The 20443-nt window shown below is 29.2% G+C and overlaps 1 protein-coding gene across 1 annotated transcript; it reads right to left on the bottom strand.

Moving 5' to 3' along the window:
• Positions 1 to 17505: 17505 nt before the first annotated feature.
• On the bottom strand, positions 17506 to 20364 carry LOC111042275. The gene is made up of 2 exons (XM_022326823.1): positions 19974 to 20364; positions 17506 to 18332 (listed from the first exon to the last, which is right to left on the bottom strand). Exons 1-2 carry the CDS (start codon positions 20119 to 20121, stop codon positions 17506 to 17508), a joined length of 975 nt encoding a protein of 324 aa, XP_022182515.1. The 5' UTR covers positions 20122 to 20364.
• Positions 20365 to 20443: the final 79 nt, after the last annotated feature.

The raw sequence follows: 20443 nt of genomic DNA, 5'->3' as shown, positions 1-20443 counted from the left end.
TCGCAATATTTATTGGCAGATCGGTATAGACATTATGTTTTTAGATCATCTGTGTTATCCAACATTTGACAGAATTATTATCTCATTGTAATTATTATGCCGTTACTGTCTGTTGCCATACCATTTCTTTAGATGGTTAGTAGAAGAGCAGTCGCATATTGCTCTGACTGTGCATCATTGTATCATTGTGTGGTTGTTTTCACATATATTTTGTAGTCAGAAACAAAAATTTTAAATATACACATAATACAGACGATTTCGAACAGGCATTTAATTCATAGCGGCAGGGTCCATCTAAATTCATCAGCTAAAATTACCACTGTCCCTCCAACGATACTCGGATTACTTTTGATGTATTTCAGTCAACATGCATATTTGTACTTTTATTTATAAAAAATTATTTAGTAACTCTGACTGCCTGTCAGGACTTCCCACGTAAACCACTGAACCGATTATGAAGTTAAAGACTTTAACAGGTAGCCATGTCTCTTCCTAAGGTATAATGTATCTCTCTACCAAATTTCATAAAAATCGGTTCAGCGGCTTAGGAGTGAAAGCCCAACAGACACACAGTTATTTTTGCATTTATATATTACTAAGATGTAAGGATTAATACGAACATCCCGTTTTAAGTTTGCATAAGTTAAAATATCTACATATTTAAATGAAGTTTTGCTATTTAATATTTTAGAGTAGCATATTAGATTATAATTAGGTTCAAATACTTAAATTATCATTAGTAACTCAGCAATATATGAATTAACAAGCTACTGCTTGGTGACAATGTTCGTCGAAACCAGTTGGCGAGAGCGCTTGTGCTCAAGATATGGATATGGACCGTTGTAAATTACAACTTGTAACAGTTGTTGTCATTGAGGTGAAAACTTAGTCGTTCACCGTGGTTTTTCTGTGGCTACCAGCATACGTTTTACTCTCATTTGATGTAAGTAAAATACAATTTTCGTACAAATATAGAATGCCTATATTTTATCCGTTTGAATACATTCAAATACTAATTTATTGAATTTGAAGATACATTATACAAATAAATTGTAAAAAAGTTTATCAACTATTGTCTCCCAAAACCTAGGCTTGAGGAGGAGACAACAGTTATTTTTTTTTAGAGTGAGTTTGTACAAATGTTATTTATATAATTATTAAAATAGCGACTTCAGTCCGTAGTTCGTGGCAAATCATTTTGATTTTGTGGTAACTTTAGTGACATCTACCGGTTATAAAACGAACGGTTAACGTTAGACGATAACACCAGATACCTATTCAAATAAAATATTGATTAATACAAAATGTGGACGGTCCTATTAACCTTTACACTAAATAATTTTGTTTAATTCCAAAAATTGGTATTTCGAGACAATAGTGTGTCTGGAAGAGAAGATGTGGAACGCATTTGTATTTGTGTATATATTAACATGTGAGAGCAAATGGTACGTTTTCCTCTAGGTAGTTTGGGGGGATTTGGTATAAAAAAGGTACTTTTGGGGGCAACTGGTACATGCCCAGTGATATTAATATACCGTTCACATAGTCATTACATACACACTCAGAACCTCAATCCTTATATAGTCAGAGAGTCTCAAAGGCCCTCTATTTGGCAAGTTCAACGTCGGGTGGGACAGCTAGATTATGATAAACTATATACGTTATTATATTTTAAAACTTTTTAGTACCAATAACATTAAAATATTTTTTTTAGTGCGTATAAGTACGTATGTAATTAATAATTACTTTGACTAAATAACTAGTATTATAATTTTATTTGTGTGTACTAACAAAAATGGCGTGCTAGGAACCAAAAGCCGATAAATAAAATAGTTTATTAACATAAATAATGATATTTGTATAATACGGTGAACACACAAACTAAAAGGCTACCAAGAAACCAGTAACAACAATACGGTTGTCCTATTAAAATTATTAAGGATCGAAGTATTTGTGTTTATTTCAGTATTATAAATAAGTAGGTAAAGTTTTTAAATATAAAATGTTTTAAATACACACGAGTATATGAAGTAAGTAGTTATAATATTATTATTTATTTTCGTATGTCCCTTTTCTGCATAAACGAAATATGACAATTTTAATATTTGCCCTTCTTCCTTCCACTCCCACCCATCGCGGCGATAAAATATTGGCGTTACCTATCTGGAGTGTGATTTTTTTGTATAAGGCAATATATTTTTTTTTCGACAATCTTAACGATCATTTTTAAATAATCAAAGTTTATGAATAAAAATAATGGAGTTCCAGTAAAACAAGTTTTGAAAAACTTTCCTAATGAGTTTTATACTTTTTCGTTAGCACATCTTTTCGTCCCTAGCCCACCAAATGCTAAATAATCGAAGGATTTAAAAGTACACTGCCATACTATATATTAAAATGTATTGAGCATAATGGTAGATATTATTGTTGTTTTATATAACAGATTACAGATAACTAACTTCAAAATAAATCTATTACAACAATTTGCACACTATGACAATTTGACAGTACTTTTTTCTTCATAGGAATATTATTTATACTATTATGTACTACTAATATTTTTTCTTATTTTTCAGACTACCGTAAGAAACATTTTTATTTCATTTATAATTAAAATTTTTTAATAGTTTCTTTATAGCTCAAGAATTATTTTTTTCTGTAAGAAGTTACAGTACGAATTAAGATCAAATTAAAATTTGTTTTTTATTTCCACTAAACACTATTATAATTAAAAGTCTTTTACCGAAAATATTGTTATTGTATTGAGAACTTATCAAATTAATACCTAGACCTTCGAAACCTGTCTTTTTGAGCAAAAACAAGCTTTTTAGGAAATACTTTCACGCCTCTTAGAGTGATCCGATTTGTATGACTTTTTATGAAATAAAAAAACTCCTAACAGGGTGCATTGGACATGGATTTTCCGATGGATTCCAAATACGACCAATTTTCACAAGCTTTCGTTACACCTATTTATTTTGAAAATTATCTTCCAACAAAAAAAATGAATACACAAATTAATCGAATCCGACCAAACTACTGTGTGTGAAAGTTTTTACGGTATGGGCGTTTTGGGCCTAAAATCAATCCTTTTCTTTTTGGTCGGCGAAGCCGTTGCCATGACAAGAGCGCATAGATAGCCTTAAACCCGCATACAATAACTCTCACACTATTTATCATTGACTACCAACACAAATGTCATGAGCGACATCAACAGAATTGCATAGTGCCCAAATATTGCCCCTTAATAAATACTGAAGGGCAAGAATCTTAAGAAAATCTCTGAGCACTGTTTGTAGAACACAAACTCTCTCTGATCCAATCATAAAATAAGCAAAATCCATTACTAAGGAATATTTTTTTTTACGTTTTTAGTAATCTTAAGAGTAAAAACTTAAATTTCAAAAATGATTGAGTATAATATTTTTGAGTGTGTAATATATTGATTTTCTTAAATATTATCTCAAACAATTTAAATATCAACTAAATTTAAAAAAAAATCGAAATGCAAAGCCTCAAAAATATTATCATCTTTAAGTTTTGTTTTAGATAATTATATTCGAAGATTACTCAATTACGACAAAAAAAACCATTTAAGATAAAGCGTCTTAGCTATATTGCACATTGGTCTGAAAAATACATTACATATTAAGCAGACTTTCTCTTAATCATTACATTGTATCAATATTTTATAATCATACTTTAATAAATCATAACTTTTTAATTTCATTTTAGCTTATATCTGTAAGTTGATTTTATGTTCAATGATAATTTTATTTTATACAACATGTTAGAATGTTAGATAATCTTAAATTCGAATGCTCTAGATTTCATACTCTATTGTTAATATTATATTTAAACCATGTGCTTATAATTCTTAGTTCAATCAATGATCTAATAGCAGAACAATATTATGACTACTTTATAAGTTATAACAAAAATTATATTTTATTTCAGGTGATGGAAGTACGTAAACATTAATCAGTTTAAATTTGTACTGATGTTCTTTATTCTTACAAAGCATCCCTCTACGAGAAATGCAAGAAATATATGTATGTTCCAACGATATTTTTTATATTTATTATGTTGTATCTTTAAACTTAACTATGTTTTTTAGAATATATAATATATTGCATTCGTAGATATCGGTATAACTTAATAATCTGTCCAACTAATGGAATTACCACGTTGTGTAATACATAATTGAAATTCAATTAGCATTTATACGTGCTTTCATAATCAGTAACCAGTACATCGGTAGCAGATTTCAATATTTTTGCATTGTTTGTAACCCAAGTAAAACATTTTGGAGACAACCTGTTCATTGTCACAATAATCAAAATTCCGAACATCTGTATTTCTAAATTAAATGTAGTTTGTAAGTTCTACGTAATGAAATGTTTTGTACCTAACCAGGGCATACTGTATATGTCTTGGATTATGTGAGTCATAAGGTATAATACAATTTATGAAATATTATGTTTGTTGTTTTATTTCTAGAATCGATGAGTACGTGAATTTTGCATTTATTTTTCAATTAATTTTATTTTATTTGTGTGTCATACATTTTGTAGTGATCAAAAACCTTTTAATTATTGTAGCTTGCTCATCGAGTTCCGATATATATATGAGTCTTCTCAGTTAAGACTTGTCACCCCAATATTTTGTATAACTATTATTCTGTTTTCAACTTCTATAATATTATGTCGAATCTGGGTTCATAAATTTATAAAAATAAGCCAATAATTTGTCAATATTTCGATCGATTTTAAATTATTCTATTCAACTGAATATTTTAAAAGCATATGTTTTTATTATTCTGTATATCTATAATACTACCTGGTAGGTCCATAAATAACATCATATAAATAACATTAACATATTAAATATTATTTTTTTAAATTTTTTAGTTGAATTATTATGCAGTATGTATCTTAAATACATTCAATTAAATTAATGTTAATTTTATTTATAACAATTGTGTTGAATCCATCACCTTAAAAATTATTAAATCATGTATTTAAAAATCTTTAGAGTATCATTCATTTAAGCATTTTAAATGTATTGAAGACTAATATAAACTACAGAATTAACCTAACCAGAAATTCTTAAACCAACACACTCTGTTGATGAACCCTCTCACGGTGCAGAAATATTCATACAGTCCACTCAATTCATTCCATTCTGGAACACCAGTATTTTACATCTGGCAACACACGTAGTTAAGATAGTAGTAAAAGTTGGAGCATATTTCAAGTGAATGTCGTTATTATTTTTCAGTTATTGAAATACATAAAAAAATAAAGTAGAGTTTGTGGAAAAACTGAAATAGATTTCAATCACTCATATCACTGGTTATTTTAGTATGAAATTGGCCGAGTGATAAACAATTAAATCGAAAGACATTTTTTTGTGCATTAAAGTTATTGACTAAAGAAATAGTAGACTTGCCAGTAATGAATATATATCACAACTATTCTTTGGTCTGGTTAAAAAAACCTAAACCCAAAAAAGAGCTTTTCAGAGCATTTTTACTTACAAAAAAACACAAGTTATGGGATCGCCCAAAGAATGGAATCCACCACTGGGGTATGAGAGAATCTCCACCTCTTATAACTGACATGATGGACATTCAAGAATGTCTCTAAATAATGAATTAATGTTCGCTGGATCAAACGTTCGCCTTCGTTTTGTATCAAACTAAGCGACAGAAAAACCTTCATGGGGTTCAACTGGTTGTCATAACATGACGTTTATAAACTGTTAATGTAAAAAATAAATTTTTCATTAAGTACCTATAACCAAAACTTATGTTGCTTAAATATAAGTATTTTTCATAATTTTCTCATTAACTTTCTCAGAGTAATAACTAGATTACATTTCCTGACAGACTCTACTCAAAAAGTCAAAGATAAATAAAATGTTGACTCTTTGGAATATAAGTTACTGAATTAATAAAAGATGAACACTGTAGATTTTTAGATATACCAAACACAGTTGTAAATTGTCACAATGTATTTTATTTTTACAGGTTTAGCGGTTAAATACTTAAAGTTTATAACATCAAGTATGTCTAACTAGTGTGTATAAAATATTTAAATTGATATTAAAATATCCTCTAATAGTGACAATGTATTGTTCATATATTCGATATCCAACAGAGAATGAATAATTTTAAAATATGTACTCGTACATGATGTTAAAATTCTGTTGCGATTTGGCAAATAATTTTATTTGTACTTCGTAAAAGATGTTGTTCGTATGCTGATTATTCAAAGAAAGTCTTCCATTTTTTGAAGCGAATTCGGTGATACATTAGAATTTCAAGGAAGGCTAACTTTTTTCATCAATATGTGCTGTGGGTGTCAATCCCACACAGCAAAAAGGCTGTTCTTCATTAAGAGAATATTTGTAGAATAATATTTCAAAATCAACGACCATGATGATATTTTAATTAACAGCTGCAGTGACACTGCCCACAACCACTATGCGGTACATTTGATAGTCAAACTTTTCATTGACTTATGGCTATATTTATAATTGTAATTGATCTGGCTATTTTTGCTTAAGAGCCCTTTGATTAAAATACACGAACTGACTCCTGGATTTTTGGGACACAACTCGTCTATTTTTTTTTTACTTGATGGAACTAGCATGTACTGTCAGCACATTATTAGTTGTGATGTGTAAATAATCTGATTATTTTTCCAGATCTATTAAATTACGTAATAAGGACAGGTTATTCTTGAAACACATAGCTGAGTGTGGTTTATCCTGTTGTATTTTGCATCGTATACGTTTGTTTTTTTTTTTAAATTCACTTTGATTCCGATTGCAAAAAAATTATTGGTCAGCTGTATCGATATCGGAAATTTTGAACATTTGTATTTAGTTAAAAAAAATTAAACTTTTTCATTATAAATTGAATTACCATGAGTAGAATATAATAATTTTTCCTGGTTTGAGAACCAAATTCCCATTTATTTATGTATAAATGTGCGATATGTGGTAAGACAGTCTAATAAAAAAAACAGTCAAGAAAACTAATACAAATTTATTTTGCAGGAGAAAAGAAGGAAAAGCCGATTGATTTCTACTGTGAATCTGAAGTTACACCATCTAAATACGCAATTTTTTTGCTAGACTTAGTTAAACCTGCAGCAATAATAACATATTATACTAGTTTGATTTTCAGTAATACTTTGGTTACACATTTGAATCCGAGTGTAAATATTATAAAATAAAAAAAAGACTTCAGCTGTCTAATATTAATATTATTCTTATTATAAGTACAGTTAGTTTTGTATTTAACTCCCAACATGGATGTACCGAAACATTTCACGTAACTAAAATCTACTATACTATTACAATATCCATTAGTATGGAATTTTTCATAAACTAATATTTTTTTTTTTTAATGCAAGTATGATGGGGGATAATAACAAATGTCTTTTCTTATTTATTTTATTTAACCTTATAAGTTATAGCTATCATTTATGTTATAGTCTTGAGCTATTTTTATATTAATCTTTATAATATGTCTGAAAAATGTACGTTTTATATTAAGCAAAATTGAAATAGAAAACAAAAAACAATAAACAACATTTGAAAATGTTTGAAAAAATATAACTTTTAATTATTTTCCGATGTTTTTAGTACAATGGAGTGTTTAAATGTTTGTTCTATCTGTCCCCACTAGTCATGAGAGTTTAATTCAAGGCCCCCTTTTTAGTTTTTTTACGAACTTAAAAATACCTACATAGTTCCAATATTTTAATTTCAAATTTCTGAGTAATGACGATAGTCCAATGAAAATGGTTCTCCTTTAGTAAATGGGTATCTTATCCACTTTAAATAATATGAACAAATAGTTAGAATGTGTAACATGATATTATTGTAGACTGGCAAGGTTGGTATGTCGTTACATACTCGATAGACTTGAGATCAAAACCAAAAGGTGCTAAATTCATTTTTTTTAAACCACTTTTTTATACACGCAGGATCATTTATCAATGCTCTCTATAATTTAAGATCACATCCAACTGTGAAGGTCAATTATTTTTAAAGTTATGCAGCATTAAAAGGTGCTAAATTGATAAAATGTACAACTTTGTTATTCGATAGCCCCTCCTAACTTTTTTTACAAACTTAAAAATACCTACATAGTTCCAATTTTTTTACTCCAAATTTCTAAGCAATAACGGTAGTCCAATGAAAATGGCACTTCCTTAGTTAATGGGTACCTTATTCATCTAAAATAATATAAACTGAATTCTGTGAAACAACATGATTAAGTTCGTAGTAAATAGAGCCTATAATTAATTTAAATATATTTTGAAAATTCTTTTGAGTGTTGAATATTATGATCTTATGATCATAATTCTACTTTTTTATTATTATTAACATAACCTTCTAATTTGATGTTTCATTTAACTTAACTCATTCGATGCTACTTTAGCCTAAAATTAACTTGAAATTCTATAATATTCCCTATTATGTTAATTTTGAATTTTAATATCATCCAGTAAAATATTTTGTATATACTTGTATTTACGATTGCCGGTTTGACAAACGGTGGACAACAACATTGCAGTTACTGCCTGGCCGTCGTCGCCCTAACGTTAAAAACATACTTGTGCTATAATTGTGTGTATGTGAATTAAAGTTGTAATAAATTAAAGACATGTCTAAAACCATTTCAAATCATTCCAACAAATACAATAGAACATTTTAAATATGTATGTGATTCAGATCACGTTCAGGTCCGTTAGCTTAAAAAATTGAGCCAATTTACCATATTGTACCACTTGGTACCACTTGGTACACGATAATTATAAACTTGCTCAATCTAACCATTCTTGATGACCCGTATGTATTCTACGATAAAGAATACGTATTTTATCATAATGCTCGTTACACTAGTAATGCCAAAAACGCTCAGATTGAGCGAGTCTGACACGGCACACGGACGTGTGGGCCACATTTTATGCAAGGTACGACATTATGCAGTCATTCGATGGAAATTCCAAGTTTGATTCAAGATTTAGGGCGTAGAGTGCCGCCTGCGAAAATCGCAGAGATATCCATAAGTTCCGGAGCAATACCGATACCGATAGCAACGGACGGTGCCAAAGTGGCATAACACAACCGGCGAACGGATGGCTGCATTAGTGACTAAACGGAATTAACCGTCCAATAAAAAACTTTGGCAACCAGCGCTGACGCTGCCGCCAGGACAAATATGGTCTTACCGAAAATATTGATAGTACTTAAATTCACTCTAATATCAAAACTAACGCACGCTATTCGAACTAGTGAACGAAAATTTGCTATGTCGTAAGTGGGGAAGACGGAGACAACACACACTTGGGTAACATCATTTTTATACTTAAGGTGAAACGTAAGTGAACAGTCAAAACAAATAGCCTGAATTGCATTAAAAATATCTTCTATTCTACTTATTAGTTATCAATACGTGATTATCATGAATTGTGTCTGTTTCAATTAATACAGTATTTCGTTATATATTAATACTAGCTGATCCCGTGCACTTTGTTGCCCGTTAAAAATGCCAACTGTACACTCCATGGTGATAATGCGAGCAGTATATTATGCCTAAACGCTGTGGATTGCGGATCCCTTGGTGAGCACTTTATACAAATAATATGTTTTATTTTTATTTTTATTTCGATTGCTGGCACGCCGATGAGCCAACTTCACGAACGTCCGATGAGCGGCTATTAGTGCGAATCAGCCACCTTGGTAGCCGATGTGTGAAAATGCAATTGTATTCACGCTAATACCTGACCTGCCCGAAGAACCAATTCTAGACAGACAATCAATAAACCAAAAAAAAAACACCAATTTCTACTAAATATATTTATATTTCTAATACAACCAATAGCAACCGTATATAAAGTATAAACAAATATTTCCTTCGCAAATTTCAACGCCCCTGTTTGAGCAACTCCCCGGGTCAAACCAATCGGATGAAATTGTGAATCTAAGCCATCTAGGGCTAACCTAATCCAAACGCACACAAAAAATTGCATTCAAATCGGTAAAACCGTTTAGGAAGACCTCGGTGACATGCACAAGTACAGTAGAATTATATACAATATATATTAATATTATATTATCATTTATATTGACACAGTAAGTCAGTAACTATAACAAGTTATGATTATATTTATTATGAACTTATATAAATATTCAATATTATACATTTTAAGACAACCCAACTGGCAACTCTTGAGAAGTGGTAGAGGAGTAGACTCTATAAATACCTATAGTTAAAATACCGCTTAAAATCATTTGGTTGAAACTTGAAAGCCTTAATACTCGTTACTAATAAGGTAGATGGTTTAGTGATCTATAAAATTCAAAAGAATATGTTTTTGATCGAAAAACAAATGATCAATTTACTTATGTGGTTAAAATATTTGGTTGCAAAATTTGTTTTTTTTTGGTCAGTTTAAATTTTAATCATATAATTATATTTATACTCAAACGTAAAACTTAACAATTTTTACATATTATAAGATTTTTTGAAATAATTAACTTTAAAATCGAATAGCTTTAAGTATATTAAATTTAAGGAACGACTTTTTATATTTCAATAATAACACGAAAACAATGAGGGCAATTTTAGTACCTATGAAAATATCTAATCCATCACCTGAGTAAATTAAAGGTACGCCATCTGTACAGGCCACAGAGGCTCTAGGTTTTTAAAACAAATGTAAAATAGTCTATGTTACACGTGGCCTAATGTAAAAGATATTTTAAGCAAAAATTTAAACATTATTAATACTATACAGTATACATTTTAAAATGCAATATAATATTTGTATTTAAATATTCACAGCAATCATGTTTTGGAGTACATATTTGGCCTAACTTTCAAAATTGATGATGGTTTCTAGTATGTAGCATTGATCGGGTCGGTACTTTAGTATTATAGGTTTCAATTTCAAGGGTAGTTTAGTGTAGTATACTTACGTCTCAAATTTAAAGTTAATACTGAGTTATGTAGAACAACATGATTAAGTTCGTATTAAATAGAGCATATAAATAGTTTAAAATAAATTTTGGAAATTCTATTGAATGTTCAATATAATAATATAGGTGATGGTGATAAGTTTCAAGTCATTCATGAATTACGATTAATACTTTTCAATCGCAATAAAATACCTATTAATAGGCTATAATTAAAAAAGGTTGTTTTCAATAACCGATTTCGTCAAATACCGACACTCAAATTTAACGTTAACTACTATCAATGATTATTAATAAATATGCTGCTATTTCTGTAGGGTTAGGCTACCGTGTAAATTAAACTGAATTTAATAATAAAATTGACAACTATGTAAATAGTAAACACAATAAATACATAGGTAGGTAGAGAAATTTGATATGTTAACGGAAATTTCAAATTTGTAAAATACAAATGTACAGCTATTAATATCGTGTGGAGTAGCCTCACATGTGCGTTAAGCATTATACATAATTGGAATTGTAATTTCTTGGAAACATATATTGTATAAAATTAATATTTTAATCATAAATTATGTATTTAAAATAAAACCTATCTTATATAATTTCGTTTACTTATTTGCAATGTTGATTATTGGCATACTTTATATTTTCAACCAGATTTAATATTTATGGTTAGAAGGTTTTCAAGGTCGTATGTTAAAACTGGCTTCCCTATAAAATGATCAAAGTTATGTAGTGACAAGTGTAGTGTGAACATAAAAAGGTAAGACAATTTTATTATTTTTATTATTATTATCCTAACCTTCTAATTTGAAGTTTTAGTTTTAACTCATTCAATGCTACTTTAGCGTAATATTAACTTGAAATGTTGTTATAATATTCCCTTTTGAAATAATTAACTTTAAAAAAGAATAGCTTTAAGTATATTACATTTGAGTAATGATTTTGTATATATTTATAATAACATGAAACTAATGAAGGCAATTTTAATAGCTATGAAAATACATAATCTATCATCTGAGTAAATTATAGGTACGCCAATTATACACTCCACAGAGGCTCTAGGTTTTTAAAACAAATGTAAAATAGTCTATGTTACACGTGGCTTAGAAAAAACCAGCATTCGACAAAAAAATGTATGTTTTTTTGGTGAATTTAAAAGCTAGTATAACGTAAATTTATAGGCACTTGAAATTTTCGCCAAATATTCATAATAGCATAAATTCTAATCATGTTATACCTACTTGTTAAAATATTTTGATCTTTACAGAGACTAAATTCGAAGTTCCTTACAAATCGTAATTACTATGATTACCAGCTATCTACTTATTTTTTAAATAGCATTGTTGAAACTCAAACTACTTTTTCCAAGCTTTCATAGTCAGGTTATATTGACGGTTTTATTTAAAAATATGAACAATTTTCATATTTTTTATATTCAAACATTCATAAAATGTTTAACGATTAAATAACTACCATTTAAAAATTAAATACAAATTTAGTCGTAGCTTTTGTATAGAACGGTTAAAAAAATAATTAGGAAATATTTCAGTAAATGCATATATATATTTGTCTAAGAGCATCTATAGTTTAATTTTAGCGAAATGCATATTCATGGCAATATTTAGATTTCTCATAAAATGCTATTTTTTTTTTTGTAAAATGAATAACCACCGTAAGTCTGTAAATACTTGAAATTTTATCCAAATTTTTATATTATCATTATCTACACAGATTATGGATTTCTTGATGTCGGGAATCCAATTGATACTTTATAGTTTATACATAGACATTTTGGAAAGTTAGGACATTTTTAGTTATTGATTTTTGGCTGAACTTAAAAAAAACTGAACGATTAATAAGACATCAAAAGAAAATATAGTATAATCAACATTTTTTAAGCGATTGGGTTGTACGTTTGTAACGCTAATTACAAAATATTTACTCAACCTAGCCCCTGGAAACTTAACGTCCCAAATGATTTTTCCAAGATGGAGCTAATTCAACGATATGCCAGAGTTTGTGTCTCCAAAATTGTAGTAACAATTTGTTATCCATTTTCCCTTTACTTATTCGATTGACTTAAAAAAACCACTAAATATTTTCAATATCATAACAAACCAAGTTTCATAAATAACATATAACATTTTATACGTCATTAATATTTTGAATTAAATTCCTATTAATTATATTAGACAATTAAAAATAAAAATATATGATATTGACACAGTAACTATAACATTTTATGATTATATTTTCTATAAACTTATATATTCATTATTATACATTTTCAGAAACAAAACTCTTGCGAAATGCTGGGGGTAGAGGTAGACTCTAAATCAGTGGTCCTCAATAGGTTTTTAAAAAGGGCCGCATTCATTTTTAACGATAATAATGTAAAATAAAAAAATGTACAACTCTTTACTAAATTTAGTGGAGAATAATGAAAAGAGACACGATATTTTTTTAGTAAAGGGAATTTTGTAGGAAAAGCTTAGAGTAGGTTAGGATAGCTTTTACGTTTGACAAAGTGGTAGGATATTGATGTTCTTGAAGTGTAATCCAAAATTCCATTTTATTATTTTTACCATTTAAAATTTCTTTTAATGTTAAGTCCTGCTGTAAGTCAATTGATTCGCTTTTCAGTACACCAATATTACAATTCAAAATATTAATTTCAAATTTTTTGAATTGTAGTTATTTTTTACAGATTTTCAATAAATCAAAACGCATTTCTTAAGTTTTTAATATCATTGAAAGGACTGTTCATTTCATTATTTAAATTACGCAATACTTCGAGAAATTGTGGTTTCTGAGTGTCTATATCAGCATCATCAGAAAAATTTTGCTTATGTCATTAAATCAAATTTAAAAAAACTTGAAAAATCATCATCAGATACTTCTTCATTGTACATTTTGGGCATTTCTTCAAAAGCAAATATCTTACTGGCCATGTGAGGAACGTGGCCAAAATCATTTGGAAGAAAGCTATAATAAAGATGGTTTAGCGATGTATAAAATGTAATCGAATATTTTTTTTAGTCGAAAAACAAGTGGTCAAACAATTTACTAAAATAATCGAATTACTTAGTAGCCAAATTGGTTTTTTTTCGATCTACATTTAGATCATATATTGATATTTATACTTATGAAGATTTATTAGAGTATTACTAATCATTTTAATATTTTATAAAATTTTGTTTTTACTTTATATCCATCTAATTACATAATTATTTTAATTTAAAACTTAACAATTTTTACATTTTGTATGATGTTTTGAAATAATTAACTTTGAAAAAAATAACTTTAAGTATATGAAATTTGAGTAATTATTTTTATATTTGAATATTAACACGAAACTAATAAGGGAAATTTTATTCATTTTTCAATTTTTCAACTCACAAAGAAAAATAGTGCCTATGAAAATATATTATCCATCACCTGAGTAAATTATAGGTACGCCAACTGTACACGCTACAGAGGCTCAAAGGTTACATTCAAGTACTTAATCGATCGAAAACTTTTTATCACGCTCTATGAAAAAAACTTATTACAATCGAAAATTTTTATATCCGTAAAAATTGTCCAACTCGAGGCCTGAAAATATTAACTTATAAAATGTAATTGTGTTATAATCGAATATAATATTTTATTATATAGGTCTCCAAGTAAACTCTTAAAATACTTTTAAATTATAACAAAATAAACAAAGTCATAATGCTTGGTTATAATATGCAATTTCGTCCTAATTTGAACAGACTTTTATTGGTAATTGTATGCCATAACGAGAGCTCTTATTTTCGATTTTCAAATCTTAGCTATAATAATGAACATTTATAATTTCTTAGCTTAAAAAAAATTAGAAAATTCACAAGATTTTTATAAAATAGGTCTACATTTGAACTTAAGATACTTATACCAAGGATGCATATGAATATTGAATATTTTTCAACTAATTAGGGTCTAGGGATCATATATAATAATGTTGAGCTTTTTACACAACGAATATAATTGTATTGATATTTAGAGAGTAAAAAACTAAACAGAAATAAATCATATATAGAAAGTGATGAATAAAGATTTGATCAGAATATTAATTGCCCACATTTAACAGTTTCTGAATAACAACTAAATCGTTATTTTAGAACTAATTAGTGGAAAGGTGAACGTCCAACATAGTATTTTATTTTCAATTTTTTGAAACCGTGTAATTAAATGTATTTTAGACATCTATTTATGGCCGGTATAAAGTGTATCCTTAAATTGATTGCAACCACTAGTAACATTAATGAGTACTTATGCAATGGATGGCGTGCATTATTGGATTTAAAGTTCAATAATCGTTAAATAAACGTTAGTTACTCAGATGTTAAAAAATGTAATAAATATGGTGTTCACCGACAATTGGAGAACACTAATATTTGTTCGTGTAATAAATAAATAAAAAACTTATTTTTGACATATTTATGTACTACCGGTGAGTGGAGAGTGGTATAGATGGGTGCATATCTCTTATAAAAGACATCGAGAAATATTATTTTTTTTTATTCATTATTCAACGTTCAAATTATTTTTATTATTTCATTATACTCAATCAAAATGTTTTTGTTCAAAAATATTTTATTAAAAATTGCAATTCTAGTTATTGCAAGTTGGGTCATGCCAGCTACTGCCGTTTCTAAAGTCCAATTAGTAAGAGGTTAGTAGGTTTTTGTATTTTATTTTTTGAATGATTTGTATTAGCAGTTTGTACATTGCTTGAAAATGAATTGAAAAATGAAACCAATTATTACCTGTGTTATTATACAAGACTAAAGAAATGAAAATTACTATTGATTAGATTTTAATTGTATACATTATTATGCTGTCAGAAATAAGTAGTAAAAATTATTATTTTTAATGTCTATTATTATGTGAAAATTATTAATCCGTAGTTTATATTAAGTTGATGAGATGGGTTAATAAAACGTATTGTTTCAAATTTTATTTTTAGGTTATTGCAAAGGTAATTGTTTTAATTAATATTCAATAAATATAAACTTCACACATGATATGGCACACAATTAATAAAAAACGAGTTTGCTAGATCGTATATGTAAGAAGTTAAGCTGCTCTTAGAAAATCAGTGATATAGTATATAATAATATATATACATCTTAGTTTTTTTTTTTTTATTGATCGTTACAGCTTTGGCAGCATAGGCCATTAGCTTATGAGTTTTATCAATTATATACTTATTAATATATGCTTGGAATAGGAGAGACAAAAAAAAAGAACAGTTTATACAAAATTAGTGACTTATTCTATTTAATTATTGTATGCTTTTATCTAATTTTAATGCCTCGAAGAACGATATGAAGTTTTCTGGTAGGCAGTCGGGACCGACATCTTAGTTTATATTAAGTTGTTGACATTGTATTTATATTTTACAATTTATCTTAACTTTTTCTAAATAAAATGGTTGTTTGATTATTTTTATCTACATAAAAATTTAATTTATTTTTATCTATCTTTATGTTGATACAATATTTATTCTTTATATTTATCTTTATATAGAAGATAATTTTATTCTCTATTCCCAACTCTGATTACCATTGTAGAGACCGAGTAACCCACACCCTTAACACTTTTTGGTCACGACGGCTGAGCTCGTGAATTTGACTTAAGCTGCCTATACCACGTCTAAGGCTGCACCTACATTAGATCCGCATTTCTCCCGATCCGATCCGATCCGAAGTTATCCGTCCATCGGTATCCGATGACGTCAGACATGATTGCCTACACTGGTCCCGACGTAATCCGTTTAACTGTATACTGCCTACCGTTCTACTGCAGTTTGTATTAGAAGCTATTGCAGTAAACTCGCGATACCAAAATGAGTGATTCTGATGATGATTTTTTGTGCTGGTTTTTTCTGGAAAACAACGCCCTACTAAAGAAACGTAGTACAAAGACATGGGTCCATGAATTCAATTTAGATCGATCGAGAGGAGAATTTTTTACAACTTGCGTACCTATGCGGAATTACCCGGTTAAGTTCAGGGAATACCATCGTATGAGTATTGAAACATTTGACTACATTCTTGGAGGAATAAGAAACGATATAACTGGTCAATCAAACTTCAGGGTATGTGTCAGTCCAGAAGAAAAACTCACCATCACAATACGGTAAATAAACCTTTAATACCTTTTCATTATACATATAGATATAATATATTAAAAAAATTAGTAACGATTCGTGAGTATCTCTAGATATCACTAGTTTAAACGTATTACATTTTAAATAATGGTAAATATTGCCTTCGAATACAATGAATCTGTGCGAGCACAAGGTTACTTAATAAAATTAACCAATTAAATTTTTTCAAGAAGAAAATAGAAGGATTGGTTTGGTACTTAAAAAAATTAGAAATATTCTGAATGTTTTAAATAAAATAAAATAAAAAATAAAAGTTTATAAAATCTTTATTGTTTTCAAATAACAAAATAACATATACAAATGAAATCTCACAGATCCATTAGATTATAGATATCCTGTTGTGTAGGTTGTACTTCAGTCTGATATGCTTGATTCACTTGAAACGACATTGAAGATGATTGAGAATGCTCGGAACCTTCAGTACTGTATGGTGACGACAAAGGGGAATCAATGGGTGATGGTATGATTCTTGACGAATTTACTTCCTTCACGAACTGATGTGCTTCCAATGCATCTGTGACATCGTTCATGATTTTCATTCGGAGTCTCATTTTCTCAATCTGATTTAGTTGCTTAACAGAAGGCAGTAAGCTCATGAAGAATGCGTAGTCCTGATCATCTTGATGAGTATTTGTTGGTCGAGAAAAACGTTTTTCCATCAGGTTAATTTTCCTTCTTTCAATTTCAAGCACCTGGGAATCATAACTATTTTGTTTTTGTTTTTTTGAAAGAATTGTGTTGTTATCATTTTTATTATTTCTTTTTAAAGAACTTGATGGTTGTTGTTTGCTTTGAGGTTTGGCAAATGAAGTGAATTCTGATCCAGATGCCTCAGGTTCCCTGATAGAACAATAATTAATATCTGTCTCTGCATCATTTGTATTTTCCTCATCTACATCTTCTAGCGTGGCGTTGCTTAAATTACTTGGAGATAGTTCATTTTCATCATACGTGATAGGCAAATTTCCTGAGCTCTCCCTGGGCATCATCACGTCCTTTAAAAACATCATGGTATTAAAAAAAGGCCATTTCACAATTTCGGACCTTCCTTGACCACTTTTGGTTTCAGTATCCGTTTTTAGTTTCCTTCTAAACGTGTCTCTAAGATTTTCCCATGCTTTACGAGCCTGTTCACCTAAAATGCAAAACATTTGTAACAATATGTCCTTTTTTCTGATAATAATTTATTTGTAAATTTATAGTAGAAACAAGTTTATTTATTTCTCAGTTATTTTAAATGTTATAAAAGTTAAAATTGTTTTTTGGTTTATCGATTAGGTATTTAGCGACTGGATTATCATTTCGATCCCTGGGTTTAACGTTTCGAATTAATGATTACACTGTCGGTAAATGTGTTTCATTAGTTGTGGATGCGATATGGAATAATTTCTACCAGCAACACCTGCCTGTTCCCGACCATAGAATGTTAGTAGAAATAGCTACAGGATTTCAGGAGCGGTGGAATTTTCCTCATGCCGTTGGATGTCTTGATGGCAAGCACATTCGAATTATATGCCCGAAAAAAAGTGGAACTATGTTTTACAACTACAAAAACTTTTTTTCAATAGTGCTACAAGCTGTTGCGGATCACCGATGTCGATTTATTTTTGTGGATGTAGGAGGATATGGGAAACAAAGTGATGGAGGAACTTTTTCCGCTTCTTCTTTATCTACATTTTTGGAAAATTGTCATATTAATTTACCACCATCATCACATATCGAAGGAATTGTTACAGATATGCCATTCGTAATACTTGCAGACGATGCATACCCATTAAAGACCTATATAATGAAACCGTACTCAAGACGCAATCTATCACATGAAGATAAAATCTTTAACTACAGGCTATCGAGGGCTAGGAGATGTGTGGAATGTGCTTTTGGTATTATGACAGCCAAGTGGCGTTTGCTTGGAAAATGTATAGAAACTAATGTTGGCAAAGCAGAGAGAATTGTGAAATGTATCTGCTTACTTCACAATATAGTTATTGACCGTGAGGGCGGTGAATTCAGTTGCACGACGTTGCAACAATCTTTGATTGAAACACCCCTTCAAGGAAATAGGTCTTCAAGAATGTACAATAGAGCTTCACAAGAAGCTCAGACCATTAGAGATATCTTCAAGTCCTATTTCAATGGAGTCGGCGCTGTACCATGGCAAAACGGAAGCATCCAGTAAAAATAGATAATATTGTTATTTAATTTAAAAAATGTTGTGATTTTATTTTATAATAGTTCATAAATATTATGTTTATATTAGTGTAATAGTTAAATGCTTAATTAATATAAAAAGTTGATTAACTACAATTATTAATATTTGTCTAGGATGATTTGATATGTCCGTAGGTACTCGTTGTAATATTTAATCAATTCAAATAAGTAGTTTTTATTTTCTATTCTTAAATTTATTATCATTTAATAATTTACGTCACAGTCATTACTTTATCGTATTTTAACATGTTGAATAATATTGGTTTATATTATAATTTATTACCCTCACACCATTGATATTAAATTAGATAAAACTAAAATTAAACACATACTTTCTCACTACTATCTCTATGATTATCAAACACAAACAAATTATTTACAAGCGTATTTAAATAATATATGGGTTTTCCATACATCGTTCACTTACGGGGACGACATAAGATTCTATTTCCGTGCGTAGAGACACATGATATTTTGATGAATACGTTGCTTATAGTACCATTTAGTAACTTATTATTTAGTAGTTATTTATTAGTTGGTGTTATTTCGTTAAGTATATTATTACCTGAAATTTGTTGAAGTTGCGTTCCAATTGATTCCCACAACTCAAATTTTATGTCACGATTGTGGTAAGCTTTCACCCTCTGGTCCCATAGACGAGGTTCATCTCTCACAAGCTGTATTAACAACTCCTTATCAATTTTTCCCGTCATTTTTTAAAAATTTGATTAATATTTAACAGCAAGTTTTAACTTTTGTACTTTACTAACTACGGGTCGGATTAGAAACGTCGGACTGGAACCAAACATGATTGATCGGCCATCAAATCGGATAGTGTCGTGAGTCGTCGGGAATCGAGAATTCGGAAGCTTCGTTTCAATTGTAGGCACTAACATTAAGATAAAGGTGTTTGTTTTTCTTCCGACGTCGTCCGACCATCGGACAACGTCGGATCGGATCGGATCGGGAGAAATGCGGATCTAATGTAGGTGCAGCCTTATGAATGCTAATTATTAATCTGGTTCTTGCATCTGA

Source organism: Myzus persicae, unplaced genomic scaffold, assembly GCF_001856785.1.
Source record: "Myzus persicae strain clone G006 unplaced genomic scaffold, MPER_G0061.0, whole genome shotgun sequence".
Taxonomy (NCBI): domain Eukaryota; kingdom Metazoa; phylum Arthropoda; class Insecta; order Hemiptera; family Aphididae; genus Myzus; species Myzus persicae.
This window is presented reverse-complemented; position numbering and strand designations above follow the sequence as displayed.